At 37.2% G+C, this 17,770-nt stretch overlaps 1 protein-coding gene across 4 annotated transcripts in view; it reads right to left on the bottom strand.

The window, feature by feature from the left end:
• Positions 1–17,770, bottom strand: part of LOC126752806 (uncharacterized) — a 67,801-nt gene that overhangs the window by 9,606 nt on the left and 40,425 nt on the right. For all 4 annotated transcript variants that reach the window (XM_050463792.1, XM_050463793.1, XM_050463791.1 and 1 more), the window contains exons 5-9: positions 3,133–3,409; positions 1,919–2,013; positions 1,563–1,808; positions 686–1,333; positions 322–405 (exon numbers count right to left, since the gene is read on the bottom strand). In XM_050463792.1, coding sequence (XP_050319749.1) covers positions 322–405; positions 686–1,333; positions 1,563–1,808; positions 1,919–2,013; positions 3,133–3,409 — 1,350 coding nt within the window. The remainder of the gene's footprint in view (positions 1–321; positions 406–685; positions 1,334–1,562; positions 1,809–1,918; positions 2,014–3,132; positions 3,410–17,770) is intronic.

Consider the following 17,770-nt stretch of genomic DNA (forward strand, 5'->3'; position numbering starts at 1 on the left):
TTTAGTTTTTGTATTTTACTCCTTCGGTCCATATGTTATTGCCGATTTTCTTTTATATTAAAAAGTCACCACAATTACTTCCTTTTTAACGAACTTTGCTATAACCCACAGTCTTAAAACGACTTCATTTAACCTCAAATTAGCATAAAATGTTAATTAGCTGCCAAGAGACGCTTGTCTGTAGAGCCGATCTCGCAAGCACCAACAACTACAGTACCGAAGCAGCATGCGACTGCAGTTGCAATGCAATTACAATAAGCCTTTTTGTATAGAAATTATATGTATGTGTAACTCTATAAGTATACATTTGTTGCAACTCACCTCTGAGTTTCCGTTCATCAGCTAATTGCCGATCTAATGAATCTTTGACTTCGCGTTCGCGCAAAACATCCATTTTGAGCTCCGCTGCAAGGAAAAGCGGCAAAAAAAAACGAAACGAGAAGAAAAGAAATAGAGAAAGTCGATTAGAGATTTATTGACAAAGCGCAAAGATCAAAGCGGCAAGGTAAAAGTCACAATGGAGCCGCCAATAAAAAGTAAAAAAGGGTGAAAAGCCCATAAAGTTAAAACTACGCAGTCAGCTGCGCTGTCCGTCGGCTGTCAAACGACAACTAACACTTTACGCTGTTTTCACTTTGTTTTAGCTTTTCCTACTAACTGACAACTATACAAATGAGTTTCTCACCTTTTTCATAGGTGATTTGCCGCTCCTGCTGTCTTGAATTGTCCACAGCCACTTTCAGTAAAGTCTGTATATTGCACAGCAACGCCTCCGTTGACGATGGCACCCCATGCGAATCCATAGCGAGTGGACCGAGCGCTAGCCCACCAGCCAAAGCGGCAGCGGCAGTGGCATCGTTGGCTGCCAGCAGAGCTTCTGTACCGGCAAGAGCGCCACCGGAGCCAGGTCCATTGGTGAGGGCAGCATTCGCACCGGGCCCACCAGCGGCACCGCCAGCGACGGCTGCGGCCGCTGCCAAATGTGAATAGTTGAGCGCACGCTGATGATGTTGTTGCAACGCTGCGACGGCGGCCGCATTGTGTGTAGAGACGGGTGATTGTTGTAACGCCGCATGCGTGTTGAGTACGTCGCGTTCGTTGAGACCAGCAGCGGTGGCGGCAGCTGCGGCGGCGGCAACACCAAGGCCGCCAACACCGACACCTACACCAACACCGGCGCCTGGTCCGCCCGCTACACCGCCACGTTCGCCCACGCCCATGGCATTGCTGTTGGCGCCATGATGTAGCTGGTGGTGGTGGTGATGATGCAGTGGATGATGACGTTGTGACGCCGCCGACGACGTTATATTATCACGTTCCGTATCACTTAAGTCTGTGCAAACAAAAGCAGGGCCGGCCAAAAAAAGAAACAGAAGAAGAAGAAACAAAAGGAATGCGTTAAAGAAACATTACTCAGTCTTGCAGCCAGCTTGTGCATGCTTTGAGTTGTGCTGTAGTATTTATGACACTATATAAGCTTATGTGTATATATCCACGCCCCCTTTTCTTTCATTACCCCTTGTCTTTGGTGTGTTTATTGCTCGAAAACAAAGTGCACTCACCTTCTTCATCTTTGGCGCAGCGTTCGTCGACTTCTGACGCATTATCATCACTCAGATTCTCGTCATCGTCGTCCTCCACGCCAATCACACCCTGACTGCCGCCACCGACGCTGCCATCGCGCACCGAATGCACTGGCGAATGCATTTCGCTGCGTTCGCTGCGGTCATCACAATTGCTGCCTTGATCGGTATTGCCGCCGGATTTCGAGAGATTCAGTACGGGACTTTGACGACTCGGCGAACCAGCTGAAGGGTTGTAATAGAAGAAAGATAAAGGCACTGTATATACTTTATGTTTTCGGTGACGTTTGCTTGGTGAAAAATGTATATGTCGGTAGTTAGACAAAAGTACTTACAATTTCGTGAGCTTAGATCGCGTATCTTCGGCTCATTGCCAACGCCACCACCGCTATTCATTTGCTGACGTTCATCAGTGCGCTCTTCACGTAAGCTGGCAAAGAAATGTGAGAGAAAAGAGACAAGTATAGTATAAGACAATATTACTTTCATTCTAACTTTAGGATAAGCAAAAGGTTCTGGTTACAGGCCTACCAAAGGTCATGGGCAATCTCACCTACAAATATGGGCATGTCAAAGTGCTACTCCACTGCTTACTATTTACTATTCCACAAATTATCGCGAATATCTCATAAATAGGTAGAACCGAGGTGGAAACTAGCCTTCTAAGCCTGCGAAATTCTTTACCCAAAAATAAACCTAACCTCATTAAAAATATTTGGATGGTAGTCAAATACAATGCACAATATCTTCCACCAAAGGTCATATTTTTTCTTTAAAGTTTGTGGAAGTAGTCCTACTTCATTTTGGGTTATTAGAACTAAACTATTATAAGCGCTAACGATCTATATTTTAAGAAAACGTGAAACAATTTCTTACTCCGAAAACAACAAGCCCCGGAAACCAATTCATTTCGAGCATATCTAATCTTACTACAGTGTTCAACTTAAGCTTTCATTCTAAGCCATTTCCAGACAGTTCGGTCTAAGTAATCGGAACGGAGCCGGATTTTTATCCGACCAAGGACTATCAACCCGGCACAGTTCCACGAAATTACTACAGGAATGTTTCCTGCCGCAACAACAACCTACATTCTATGAGACTGTTGAGAACATTTTTACTAGTCCAGAGCAATCTTTCCACATCTGTCTGGATATCAGCCAAGTGAGGTGTCGCAAAACTCCATAATTAACCATTGGAGTCTCAACTAAGGTTGAAATAGTTCCTCTATATGACGATCAACTTCTTAACTTGATGTCATCGGGGAGCAAAATTGTTTACTATTCCTTAGGAGAGATATTAGTTCCTTCTATTGCTTCCAAGTTTGAAAACTTTCTCTAAATTTTCTTCAAAATTTAATTTTTAAAAGTTACTTCGGGATCAAAAAGAAAGTTATAGTTCTGTTAACCTTTAAATTGCTAACAATTTTCTAGTTTTTTGAGAGAAATATCGGTATTCCTAAAGAGGGATTAGTACTTAGGATAGCTTATTATTCATAACTGGAAAAACATTAAAATTCATTCTCTGATACAAAGGGATTAAATATGCTTACCGTTCCAAATGTTTAACAATATCCTCATAAGCAGCGCGACAATTCTCCCAAATGCCGGAACGCGCCAATGCGTCCATATTCGCCGCGGACATGCCGCCTTGAGCGGCGGCTTTCAGCATTTGACTGTCGGGACGAGCGTGTAAGCCATGCGGCGGCATGCCGGGTGACATTAATGCCGTGCCGGGATGGTGATTCATTTGCATGAAGGCCATATGATTGATGGGCGGGGGATTGTAGCCATTGGCGAGTAGTGGTGACTTTTCCAAGCGATTCAAATCTGCAATAACCAATTTATTGATCGATATTTGTATTATCTAATGCAACTAAACAGCATTATGTTATTAAATATATATACATATTACTTTATTATTAAAAAAAATTATTTAATTAATTATCTATTTTATATATGTATTATTGTCAATAATAAAATTGTAAAATTCGGTTTGAAAAATCAATAGAGAGAGCATATCAATTTCCTTTTCCTTAGTGCCCGAATAAATTGGCAAAGTTATACTTTTTGGAAGAATCAAGAGTGGCATAATGAATATTATTATCATACAAGCTGTTGACCTTTAATTCTATAGCTATATTAGGAGCTAACAGATTTTACTACAATACGGCCGTCAGAAAACTGAGGAATGACGAGCTCGTTAACTTTGTTAGCTTGTCTATTGCTTTCGTCCTAGATAGAAAACTTTCATGGAAGCATAATATTAAGGAGAGAGCAAGGAATATATTAATTGCCTAGTAATTTAGCAAAAAGTGGGGTCTCTAGCCGAAAGTAGAATATGCTATTCTGTGCATATAGCCCATAGAACTTGCAGTAAGATGTATGGGCGCGAAAGTTCCTATCTGACTCTGAGAATCTGAGTTTTTAAACGAACACGTGCGAAGGCATTCAGAAATCTTGGCACTCTTCGACTTTATACCGGATCTTCTGAATCTTGAAGTCGACAAACCAAACTTTGGTTTGCGAGATAGTTCTGAGGGCTAGAAGCCATTGAAGGAGAAGGGCTGTGACCTTCTTTACGGATGGATCAAAACTTGGAGAGAGGTAGGTGCAGGTAGGTTATCAATGACATCGAGTCACTTTGTGATAAATCTAGTATGAGTGGCAGTCCACAGTGACACGGCAGGTAACTGCAAAGCTTTTCTTAACTTAGTTCCTGCGCTGCCGCAAGATTTAAGTGATCCGGTAAGTTATTTACGCGCAGTACAGCTAACCTCTTCCAAGTTGTGGGAGTTCTAACCGGGCAGTGTTCTGTCTGCGTTCATGCTATCAGGTTGAGAGTCTTACCAAACACCAGCTGCAGAAGCCGTATGGAGGAAGACTTGATTATCCCGAGATTTGCGAGCTCAAGGCTTAAACACTTAGGAGCTCACACCTTCTGAAATCCCACCAAGTTGGTGGAAATAGAAATTAAATGCCTGGGGAAAATTCTTATTGGCCAGAAGGCGCTTTGCTTAATTATAAGATTGAATGCAGGAATATAAAAGTCCAGTACGATATCTAGATCAGCCATTCAATCTAACCTAACCTAAATTATTGTTAAATGTGTATTGGAGCTGTCATCTCATAGCTTTTCAATGAGAAAAATGAAGTCCTGTTCACAAAGGACTACATATAGTAGTGCGAGTGCGATCTCTGGATCAATCTTCGAACCTAATCTAACCTAAACTAGTTTTAAATGTATATTGAGCCTGTCAGCTCACAGTTTTTCAATGAGAAAGATGGATATAGAGTAAAAATGTAAAATATTCTGCCGACAGTACTTGTCTCGTGACAGGTAATATTAAACCCCGAATGTGTATTGCTCCCATAAAAACCAAAATAATTCAAAGCTCTGCGAAATTCACCAGTAATTTGGTGTTGCCAACTTTTGATTTATCGCATAACAGCAGTTCGCTAGAAATCAATTCAGACAGCAATTAGATCAAACACCAAGTTATTGGCAACTCTTTCAAAATTGTTGTTTAATTTATTCCCAATGGTAGCGCAGTAATGACAGACAACCGACGTGCCGGCCATAATGTTCGCGCCATTACATATCTGCTTATCTGATACGCATACCTAAGCACTTTTGATGATGATAAATGCGTTTATATTTATATATATAAATATATATGTAGATATATATGTACATACATATATATTTGCATAAAAAGACATATTATTATTATTGGCGCATGTTCGGACATACATAATTGCTTATATAAACCTTTGTATATAAATAACTCCCTTCAAGCCAATATAATACTATATTTTAGACTAAAATAGGTGCATAAGTATATGTAAATACATATATACATATGCATATACAAAGTTCTATTATAACATATAACCGCTCAGCAGACGACGCTGAATTGCGTGAGACAAATAGGCGGACGGACAATCATTGAAACTCTATTAAAGAATTAAAATTTCCACCAATACACGCGCAGAAAAAAAGCAAATACATGAAGGGTGTGTGTTTATATGCAAATATGTATTGTATATATATATTTATATGTATATTATTAGGGAGTATTTTCTTTTGTCTGCGCGCCATTGATAATAAAGGCTCACCTGAATATATGCAAATAACACTGTCTGGCCAACGAGACACACATAATATCGATACATACATACATATTTACATAAGCAGACACACACGTATGTATGTATATGTATGTGTGTTGTTGCATATTTATTAATTTCTATGTCGACTAAACGTTGGCCGGCAAGTTGCGGTAAACATTTAGTATTGACCAGACCAGATTGTTAGGTCGAATGTCGGACAGGCGGGCTAAGCGTTTTAGTAGCTTTGCTTGTTCACTTGCTTCAATGGCGGCAATGTACACACAATTTTGTATATGTATTTGTATTTCAATTTTTATACATGTATGTGTGTATATGCAATTATTTGCCAGCTTTTGCCGCACTTTTGCTGGCGTTTGTCTGTCTGTTGCCGTGGGTATAAAAATTTGTATTAATATTACAAGTAATTTTGTTAAATTGTCACATTTTGTAATATCAACGATAACACAGATAGGAAGGCGCGTTCGTGTGTATTAACCCCACATATTATATTCTGTTATAAAAGTTCAAGGAATAATTATAAAAAAATTGTAAATAAAAAAAAAATAAAGTAAAATAAAATAAAAAAAAATATATATATTTTTCACGTATTCTAAAAATGCAAGTCTGCCAATGCTTTATAAAATTTTTCATGGACTTACTATAAGCTTCGACGGTGATATGAACAAGTGAAGATATGAAAATAAAATTTTGTAGAAATGTTTAGAATGTTGAACTAATAAAGGCTTATTGTTAGACAAAGCAGCAATCGGCTGACGCGATTTTTAATCTTGATGCTATACATATAGATGTTTCCTACAAAAGATGTTTCAACCTTGGTTATGAAAAAGCTGTAAAGACCAGCAAAAACGTGAAGACGATTATCCAATACCTTCGCTTGCTATCTATCTATTGCTTTCATCCTAGGTAGACAGCTTTTATGGAAGCATACTATTAATTAGAGAAAAAGGAATGCATTAATTGCCTAATACTGCTGCAAAGGAGCCATTAGCAAAAGGTGGGATCTCTCACCCAAAAGTATAATATGCTATTCTGCATATATGTAGTGCCCATAGAAACCGACGCAAGGTGTATGGCCGCGAAAGTTGCTATCAGACTTGGAGAGTCCTGGATTTCTAAAAGAACATGTGCCTGGGAATTTAGAAATCCTTACACTCTTTGACTTCATACTGGATCTTCTGGATCATGGAGTCGACAAACCAAACTCTGACCGATTTTTCTCTGCCGATATACCTGCGAGATAATTGTATTGGGGAGGTAGAAGCAATTGAACGAGAAAGACAATGAGTTTCGTTACGGGGTTTTTAGAAGTAATTGAAGGAGTGTAAGTGATTTTCCAATACCTTCGCTTGCTAATCGGTAAAAGTTTGTTGGTATTTTTTATTATAAATACTCGTATATTGAAAATAAAATGTATACACTCTTGTCTCGAAGAGGTCTCTCAGAGAGAAATAAATTTTTACACTCCATTTCATAAGAAAAAATGTTAAAAACGAAGAAGAGCACTCTTACAGGTAGATCCACAACTTTTTTACTCCTAAATAAAACCGTTATTTACTATCCTTATCCTTATAGGAATTCTTTTTTTTTAGGAAACATAAGGCTAATATTCAAATTCTTGAACAAATAGCAGATCTAGTGATGATAGAAGAGCTAATTTTTAGTTTCTAACTGAGTTCAATATACCTTGGTTAGGTTGGTTGGTTGAAAAAAGGTGGATTTGGTAAAAAATCTGGTTTTTCCAAGCCCAGCGGCCCAATGTTTCTTAATTTGAAGCATTGGAAATATGTCTTTTCACATCTAGCTAAAAGCTGGGCATTCACATAGATAATGTTGCAGCGTCTCATCATCTTCCGCGTATGCTCTGCATTTCGCCAAATCGACCTTTCGTATTTACTGAAGGTAAGATCTTAAGTATAAGTGCTCTGTGATGATCCCTACAAGATTACTAAGTCGTTTATTACCTAATAGAAGGCATTTTTTTATTGCCAGTATCAACACTACCCCCAGAGTAACTTTGTAGTATGCCCTGTGTTGCTTGCGCTCCAAGACCTGAGGTTTTCCTCTAGGATTCATTGCTTCAAACAACACTTGAAAGAGCTGGATGGTCCGGGACAGCTTAAATGTAAGTAAATGTTAAGATTTGTGTTGCCTCATTTGCCTTTACATTTCCTTCTCTTTCTCTATACCTGAGTACCCTAATTATAGTAACTGAGTTACTTACTGAACCTAACGCCGTAAGACTTAGTATTGGCGCTACGGATGGCCTTAATGGCCACTTAGCTAGCCATAAGAAGGTTTATGGACTTGCTGATCAGAGCAGAAGCCCGCTTGGCAACCACAATTTTGGCCTGAAACACTAAATGTTACTTAGTTTGAAGTTACTTTCTGTGTATGAATTAGCTTGAGTTCATTTACAAGGTTGAGACTGGCTCCAACAGTCTAATTCATGAACCGGCTAGCCGACATTACTTCATATTTTCAAAACACCTTAACTATACGTATACTTTGCTACTAAATCTCATAAAAATATGGAATAGTTAGCTAAAAGGGTTGGTTAGATCTAGTTAGAATCTTCTGAAATTTCATTTGAACTATTCTTTAAAGTAATTATTTTCTCGAAAACGACTGAATTTATAATAATCATAAATAATTTTCTCTATAGATTACTCAGAAAATGAACAAATAATAAAATTTCTTAAAAAAAAATTTGGTTAAATCATAATTTTGTTAAAAATAAGATTTCATAAAGTGTAATAACCAAAATAATGTGTTCCGAAATTTATTTGACAGAGTGTCAAACACGTGCACTCGCATTGTATTTGTAATGCGCATGCAAGTAGTTACGAATATGTCATGTAAATACTTTAATGGCTGCAATTTAAATATTTTTTTATCTCACACCTGTGTATTTACATGTAAATAAATAATTTACTCACACATATGCAACAAATGCACATAATAGCATGCTCAAACACAACCACACATACTATACTACTTATGATAGATGTGTATGTGTGTGTGTGGTTTCAACAGCATTTATGTCCATAGAAGTGTGTGGGCATTAACGATTTAAGTCACAAAAAATTATTCAACTAACATTTACTTAATTACTGAAAAAATCGTTGTCAAATAATTGAACAGTTACAATGCAACAACTGTTTGGGCATACGGTAATCGATAGTGTCACCATAAAAGTGTCATAAATGCAAATTGCACTTTTGGAAGTTGTGTTTTGTGCGAGCAATTAGATTTTTGTAATCTACAAAGTGGTTTACATTGCACATTGATTTGTAAAAATATTGAAATTATGTAACGTATTGTAAAAGGAATGTTGGTAATATAAAAGTTAACGAATTTAATAGTTATTCTAACATGAAGGATAAAATAATTATATATTTCAATGAAATATAGATATTCATAATAATCAGTATTCATATTCAAATATTTTATAATTATTTCATGTATACAAATAATTATTACCTTCTAAAAGGTAATTCATTTCAAATCAACGCAAAAACGAAAGTTTATAGAGCAGTTTTCAAGTGTTAAGGCAAGACTTTTGTGGTAGTGTTACCAAGAGACCGTAAAAACGACTAACTTTCATTTCAAAACTGCCTTCAACTCTCATCAGATATTTTAAAATTTTTTTTGATACAAGGCAAGTTTCAAATCTCTCTCATTCTTTTCAAAAAAAAAAAACAGTTCGCAAGTCTTTATTTTAAGGAAGACTACTTTATCAGCAAGATCTTTGAGCGGCGCATAGCATTCAGTGAAGTTCGTGAAGTCATCAAAAACTTGCCTCATGCGTGTCGCCCAACAACCTTTATTAATGATGATAACAGCGAAGAAGTTAAAGAAACTGTACAAGTACTTGTGGATCGCAACATCTCTTATTAACATATTTTGGTTATTGCTTTGGTTATTATATCTGTTATTGTTTTGGGTATAACAATGACGTAGAGATCGAAGATGTTAAAGAAACTGAACTTGAACATCGCAACATCTCTAAAATCTGTTAATTTTGGTTAATGTTTTGGATATTGTGTTGGTTATTGCTTTGGTTATTGTTTTGGTTATTATTTTGGTTATTTTATTGGCTATAAAAACGACGTTGAGATCGAAAAAGAGATTTTAAAAAGTAGCTAAGATCACTGCATTCAACAAACGCATCTCTACTGTTGACCAAACCTTGGTTTATAAATATGACGTCGAATCTGTCCAACAATCTAGTCAATGGCGCAAAAAAATGAGCCGAAACCGAAAAAAATCAAAAGTCGCTGAAAGCACTTACATAGGCTTATAGCATTTCGGTATAAGTATATGGAAAATTGGATCAAGCGATGGCAAAAGCCTATTACGAAGGTAGTATTAAATATTTGTAAATAATAAGTGAAAATATAGTTTTTCGACAGTCCGGGTCAAATTTGATCAAATACATATATCACGCAAACGAATATTAAAATGATTTTGAACAAGATATGACGGTAAGTTCTTTAACCAAACAAAAAACCATATGGGCCGATAACTAGAATCTTATAACCAGGAAGCGTGGGCACCAATTTATCTCTCTTAATTTCTGCCTGAAAAGGATAATTTCGATTACTTTCCTTTTACTCCCAGCAATAGCTAATAGCCAGGTTTTCATTTTTACTGTCGGTTTCCTTCCATATTTTTAAAATTGATGTCACTTCGTAAAGTTTTCTGAACTTGCATTAAAATCTCCGATTTTAGTGGGATGGGATCTTTGCACATAAAAAAACTGTTACTGACTCCCTGAATAAATTATCACAGTTAGTCATTTTTGTGGGCTTAAATGGATTTATCTCCGATTTTGTTGGGATGGGATCTTTGATCATCCAAAACCCCCCGTTGACCTGCCCTGGACTCTCAGAATAAACTGCCAAAGTTAGGCGTTTTTTGAGAACCCTGAAGCGGTCTTATCTCCGATTTCGGTGGGACGGGATCTTCGAACATCCAAAACCCCCTGTCGACCTGCCCTTGACTCTCAGAATAAATTGTCAAAGTTGTGCATTTTTGAGAGCTCTAAAGTGAAGTTATCTCCCATTTCGGTGGGGCGGTATCTTTGGACATCGAAAACCCTGTGTGGATCTGCCACTGACTATTAGAATAAATTGTTACAGCCAAGCATTTTTGAGGACTCTAAAGTGGCCTTATCTCCGATTTTTGTGGAATGGGATCTTTGGACATCCAAAAACTTCTGTGGATCTGCTACAGACTGCCAAAATAAATAGTCAAATTTAAGCATTTTTAGATGACTCTAAAATGACTTCAAAGGATAGTGGTTAAAAAGTCTTTTGTGGTATAACGATGAAACAAATATTGTTCTTAAATCTTGCCCTTTCACCGCACTACGAGCAACATATCCCAAAAATAGTCTTGGAATTTATGATATTAATAAGTTACAGTTAAGTACAGTTTTTAAGCGGAAATTACAACCTTGCTTTCCAAAAGTGATATACTTTTAAATCATACGAAGATTCCCTGTATTTAAAAATCCACAAATTTACGAAAAACAATTATTACACCAAATGCGATCAGTTTTTCTCGCTATTAATGATCTATTATTAGGCGAACAAGCCTGGGAGCCAACGAAACAAATGCTTGGCGCTACACCGACAACAAAAAAAACCTGCATATCACTCAAAAATCAACGCCCATAACTCACTCACTCACCGAACTGAGAAAGCAAAGTGCGGCTTCCATAGCCAAAGATCAAACCATAGAAAATAGCATTTAAAACAAATCAATAACAACAATAAATGTATTGTAAATGTTGTTGGCCGATGTAAAAGCAACGCCGCAAAGATGACAAGGCAAAATTCGCAAATATTGAAAGAAGAAAAAAAATTGGACTTCAATAAAAAAGAATTCACTTAAAATAAAGGTAGCAATGAGAGATGCACTCAGCGCATTGTGAAGAAGCATGGCAAGACAGATCGGCAGCGCGTCGATCGGTAATGCATACATACAAAAAAAAATCTTGTATTTGTGTATATTTCCATAGAAATCTTAAAAAGATTTGCCGATTTGAGGGAATTGATTGTACGAATCGGCGATTGAAAGCGGAATTTTCGACAAATCATGAACGCATTTGCGTTGAGAAGCTCGAACACTTATGTAGATACCTGTGTAGTACATATGTATAGATGAAAATATTAATGTAATTGCTATTGTTATTGCTGTATGTAGTTGGTGTAGTGTGGTAATCGAAGTAGGGGGCGTGATAAATGTCAAAAATTGAAATTAAAAATAAAGTAGAATGAACGATTCAAAATAAACGCGTGTAATTGCAGATCAATTAATGTGTGTATGTATGTATGTTTGTATATACATCAATATGCATAGTATGTATTCATGTATACATGTACAAATGTACATATTTGTGCTTTGTGAAAAATCTATTAATTTGGAAATGAAAGGATATTGATTTTATTGTAACAAAGCAAAGAAAGAAATTCCGAAAATTTATAAAAAAAACCAAAAACAGGAAAAATTCGAAAAATGGAGAAATTAAAATAAAATAAATACATACATACAATAGTAAAACTCAGACGTAATTGGAAATCAGAGTATTTCATTAAATGTTGCACTATATTATGTTTAACTGCTGCTAGATTTAGAAACAAAGTTTAACTACCTTAACAATAACATTTATTAATTTTGTTATGAAAAGTAACATAACGTTAACTTCACCTAATACCCTTCACAGTTGAATTTCTTATAGCATAAAGGGTATAAAAAGATTTTTATCTTGATTTTGAACGATCAGTTTATATGGCAGCTATATGCTATAGTAGTCCGATCTGAACGATTTGTTCAGAGTTTGTAGCGCTGTCTCAGAAAATAAGGTATCTCAAATTTTGTAACGATTTGTTGTCAAACAAAAAAGTTTTCCATACAAGGACTTTATTCCGAGCGGTCAGTTTATATGGCAGCTATACGCTATAGTGCTCCGATCTGCACAATTTGCTGGGATATTGTAGGGATGCTTTAGACAAAAGTCCATGTCAAATTTCGTAAAGATATATGGACAAATGAAAAAGCTTTTCCTACAAACACATTGTCTCGATCGTTCATTTTGTATGCCAGCTATATGCTATAGTAGTCCGATATCGGCGGTTTCGAAAAATTAGCAGATGATTGGAGAGAAAAGAATGTCTGCAAAATTTCAGAAAGATAACTCAAAAACTAAGGTAACTATGGTACTCGTAGCCCTTACTCATGCTGACAAGGTCGGCCATTTTGAAAGTGTAGTTAATTTTTGACAGCTGTCGCCTCCAAACATCTTTTTTTTCTAACTCATTTTCGACGAAAAACAGCGTAGCGTTGACATTGCTCAGGAGATGTCGGAATCAATTCGCGATGATCCAGATCTGGTCCTGAGGGCCATAACTGGTAACGAATAATGGTATGACATGGAAACCAAAGCTCAATAGTTCCAATGGAAGTTGCCGCCTGAGTCTGTGAAGGTTTTGCTTGCAGTTTTCTTGGATTGCAGGGATGCCGTGCATCATGAGTTGGGTCAAACCACGTCAAGTGGTCCCTGAAAATTTCGAAAAAACTCCGATTTTGAAAATTAGTAGTTCATTACGAAGGGAACCAGACGCATACCCCGTGATATAAATATTTCGTCAAAATTCTTTTTTTTGTTAAAGTTATTGAAGGCTGAAATTTTTAGGTAACACTTGACGTAGTTTGACCCAGTTCTTAGCAAAGGTTCGTACGATCAATAAAGTTATGTGCAATTTGAAAAGAAACAAAATTGGCTTCTGCACTATGATGACTCCCATGCTCAAGCATCGTTGCACGTGTGCGAATATTCGACCAAAAAACAACACATTGAAGATGTGGTAATCCCCATACCTGGCCTTCTGTGACTTTTTTGTCTCCAAAACTAAAGAGGTTCATGAAAGGAAGCGCGATAGGCTACGATTGAGGACGTAAAAACTGCATTTTTTTATTAAAAATGGTCTATATTCTTTGTGAGTCTCCGATATTTCCTTCTGGGTGTTACACACTTCCTAGCAAACTTATCATATACTGTTCAAAGTATCGGGTGATTTTTTAAGGCTTGAAATAAAATTTGCAAAATCTCATCGGTTCTTTATTTGAAACGTTAGATTGGTTCATGACATTTACTTTTTGAAGATAATTTCATGTAAATGTTGACCGCGGCTGCGTCTTAGGTGGTCCATTCGGAAAGTCCAATCAAGAAATTTTCAGTGAATGGGCCCTAGAAAAGTTGGCAGAAAATCCGCTTTTTTATCGACAACTTTTGTTCAGCGATGAGGCTATTTCTGGTTGAATGGCTACGTAAAAAGCAAAATTGATTTGGGGTGAAGAGCAACCATTTTTCAGAAGGCCCATGCATCCCGAAAAATGCCTGTCGCTGGTGGAATCATTATTTTTTCATGCTGTTGGACGCAACGTCTAATGGCGATATCGTTCGATGCTAACAAACTTTTTGTTGCCAAAAATGGAAGAACTGAACTTGGTTGACATGTGCACAAGATGGCGCTTCCACACAGCTCGCGATTCTATTTTTGTTTGTATTGTTTAACCCGTAGGGACCAGCCAGCGAAACGAGACTAAGAAATGCTACCAATCAAAGGCTGCGAATACACTTTTTGTTGTAAAAAAGAGTTTGAAGACCCGAAAATAAGGAAATTGTTCAAAAAGTGTAATTTTAGTAACCAGAAGAGGATAATAAAGTATTCGAGGATTCTCAATTTCAAAACTACGGATGCGGTATTCAAGAACTGATCACGATTGTATATAGCTTTCCTATATGTTCTACTGAGTTACTTTCCAGGTTTAGTTAACTACTGAATATTGTTCCAAATTACGAAGTGAAAGATGTCTTTGTTTAAAAAGAGACTTTTAACCCCGAAAATGATTTCTAAAGCAAGAATATAAAGTATTCGAGTGTTCTCGGTACTAAAACAAGGTTGCAGTGTTTAAAAAATAATGTTTCTAAGTTAATTGATGTAAGTGTTCTCGTCTTATTACACATTTACTATATGTTCCTTAAGCATTTTTACTAATACTTCAGTTATGTACCCCTTCAAGAATTCATATCACGTCCCAACGACCAACATATCATCGGCTCAGGAAGTCAACAGAGCTTTTAATAACCTAATTGTTTGTAAATCCCAATTAAATGATTGTTATTGCATTGTATTTTTCGCTTTTGTGGCATTTGTGCTTCATCTCCATACAAAAAGTGATATGGCTGCATTTTGGTGGTGCCTTCCTTTCGACCCATGCTTACTCCAGTTTAACTGTTCGCAGACAATTGCAACCATCTTGTGTTCGGCATGTTGCGTATAACAACAATAAATTTAAGCCGATTTCTCTGCGCAATTCGCAAAAACGTTATAGCGTTTATCTCTTAAGATTTCCTCTGCTTTTGTGGTCAGTCAGTCAGTCATTTGGTCCACCCAACAGCCATTCATTTATGCAGCGCGCTCAGCAATGAGCGAATTTTATGATGATTTGCTTTGGCAATGCAGTGAAAACGCAAATCAAACGAATGCCCACGAGTGTATGTATGTATGCATGTATGTGTGCACACTTAAGCTGCACAATCGTAATCATCATGAGGCTTACTTTGATTTAAGTACTGTGTGTTATTTTGCGATTTGGGTATTTACATAATTTTTAAAGAATTTTAAAAGAATCGGCAATTCCATGTCATAGGAAAACATACTTACTTCACTAATAGAACTCTACTACAGCTGATTCTGCCTTACTGCAATTGACGATCCAAGTGCGGGAAGAACTACCTCTTTGTCAGTTGAACGTGGAGTTATATTGCAACCGGGTACCGGACCCAAAGTACAGCAGAGGTTTTAGATGTCAGCAGGTACCTGCTGCAATTGACCCGGTTTTTATCCGACCAAGGTCATTTATTTCAACGTCTAATCCTGTTTGGATAGGTAAGTAGTAAGTTAGGTTGGGAATCCTAAGAGCAATACCGTACAGTAGAGTTGCTCCGTATCCTCCCTAACCGTGCTGGCATTAAGTCCAAGCAATGAAATATAAGGAGTGGATCACAAGTAATGTGGCTGTGCAAATTGCACCTAGTTCACCGCCATCTAGTCTCACTATGGTCAAGTGGTCAATAAAGGATCTCAACGGTTCCAAGGAGATCAAATAGGCAGCATGACTACCAGTTTTAAACCAGGCGATGTAGAGTTCGAATTAATAAATATATATAGTACATCATCCCAGTAACATATTGATCTACAGGATATCACACGAATATAGGTGCCCTGCTTTGTGGCCGAACTGTTCGGTACCACGCAACTTCGGCATCACGATATTTCGTATTCCTGCCTGTCAAATGATTGGAGGAGGATTCAGCCGGCGAAACAGACAGACGGTGAGTCATTCTACATAATGAATGTCGAAGCTCTCACCAGAATTATGAGTACCAATAATGTAAATGGTGGTTCATTCTAACTCTCACTTCAGACAACCTATTCATAATCGTCTCGATCAAGAAACCCCCGACTTTATTTCTGTGGAAAATCGCTGTAAACTTTAAAAAAGTTAACTGGGACGGCTTCACAGAATTTACTAAGAACATCCACGGCGCACTAGACATTCCTACGGACGTAATCGTTGACAACGTCAACCCCGTGAGGTGATCACGGCTGCTACCGCTCGTTTCATCTCATCTGTAAGAATCGAGGGACTCCGTCCTAATTTCCTATGATTCCCGCATAAAGGATCTCAGTTTCGAGGTTTGGCATATGAAAAATCAACATAAGCGAACGAATTGAAAGGTCTCATAAAAAATATTTAACAACATCCAGTCAGCATTTCAACCACAGTGCCACATCTTACAACAACAACTTAGTACAACTCGCAACTCTGTCAATAAATAAACTCGCAATTTTCGCTGCACGATCATTTCTGCGAGGCCTAAAATGATTTCTTTCCATTCCATTTCGAATGCAATTGTGCAACGCTGCTATCAGCCGCGGCAGCTACCCAATTGCAAGTGATTGAGCGGATGTGTAGCAGAGAATAATAAATACCACACATATTCGTGGTTTGTTGCAAACATAATGGCAGACAACACGAACGGACAGACAGAGTCACATCACACAAATCCGGCCGAGCAGCAACGTCGCCGTCAAATCTAACCAACCGACGTAGCAGCAAGTCAGCCAGCCATGAATTATGTTTCTGTGGAATTACAGTGATCTTTCAGTCAAAACCTGGAACTGATACTTTTCTTTGCAGCATTCCCAACCACTTTTCAACTGTTTTTTCGGTTTATCCAACTTTTTTTTGCATTTCTCTTGCGATTTCCTTTTGCGTTTACTATTGATGTTATTTTTTTTGTTTTTTTTTTTTTTTGTTGTACATGCGGATTATTAACTGTTTTGTTGCATTCGTCGCTGCAATTACTTATTGTTGTTTATTGTCTGCCATTGTGGTTTGGCATTGTTGTATGAAGTTCGTTTTACCTTGATGTTGCTGTTGTTTTTGTTAATGCTGCGCTTGCTGTTGCTTGGCTATTATTGATTTGGCATTGATGATGCCTTGCTTACATACATACAAACAAACCGATTATTTGCGCTTGTTGTTGCTGTAATTTCAACGGCTGCTGGCGATGAGTTTTGATTGATTTGCGATTTTCGATTTGGCATTCTTGCTTTCGGCGTGGAAAATGAGAAATTTCTTTCGGAGAAAATTGTGAGAATTCCACAAAAATGTGAAATTCGCAAGTTTTCGTCAAAATTATTTGATTTAGATAATATTTTTGACAGTAATAAAATACTTTAGAGAAAGCTGAACCATATAAAGTATGCTGAAGTAATTTAAAAAATAATTCAAGTACTTAATTTTCGGTTCGTGTTTATTGTGAAGGAGTCAACCATTCTAAGGCTTTCAAAGACTTGGTATTTTTTTTTTTTTTTGTTTGGAAGAACAGTTTGGGTTCAAAAACAAAATATGCCTCTCCAATGCGAGTCGAAATCGAAACTTCATTTCTCAAATCGGATGACCAACTATTCAGAAAAG

The sequence above is a fragment of the Bactrocera neohumeralis genome, chromosome 3 (assembly GCF_024586455.1).
Source record: "Bactrocera neohumeralis isolate Rockhampton chromosome 3, APGP_CSIRO_Bneo_wtdbg2-racon-allhic-juicebox.fasta_v2, whole genome shotgun sequence".
Classification (NCBI taxonomy): Eukaryota; Metazoa; Arthropoda; class Insecta; order Diptera; family Tephritidae; genus Bactrocera; species Bactrocera neohumeralis.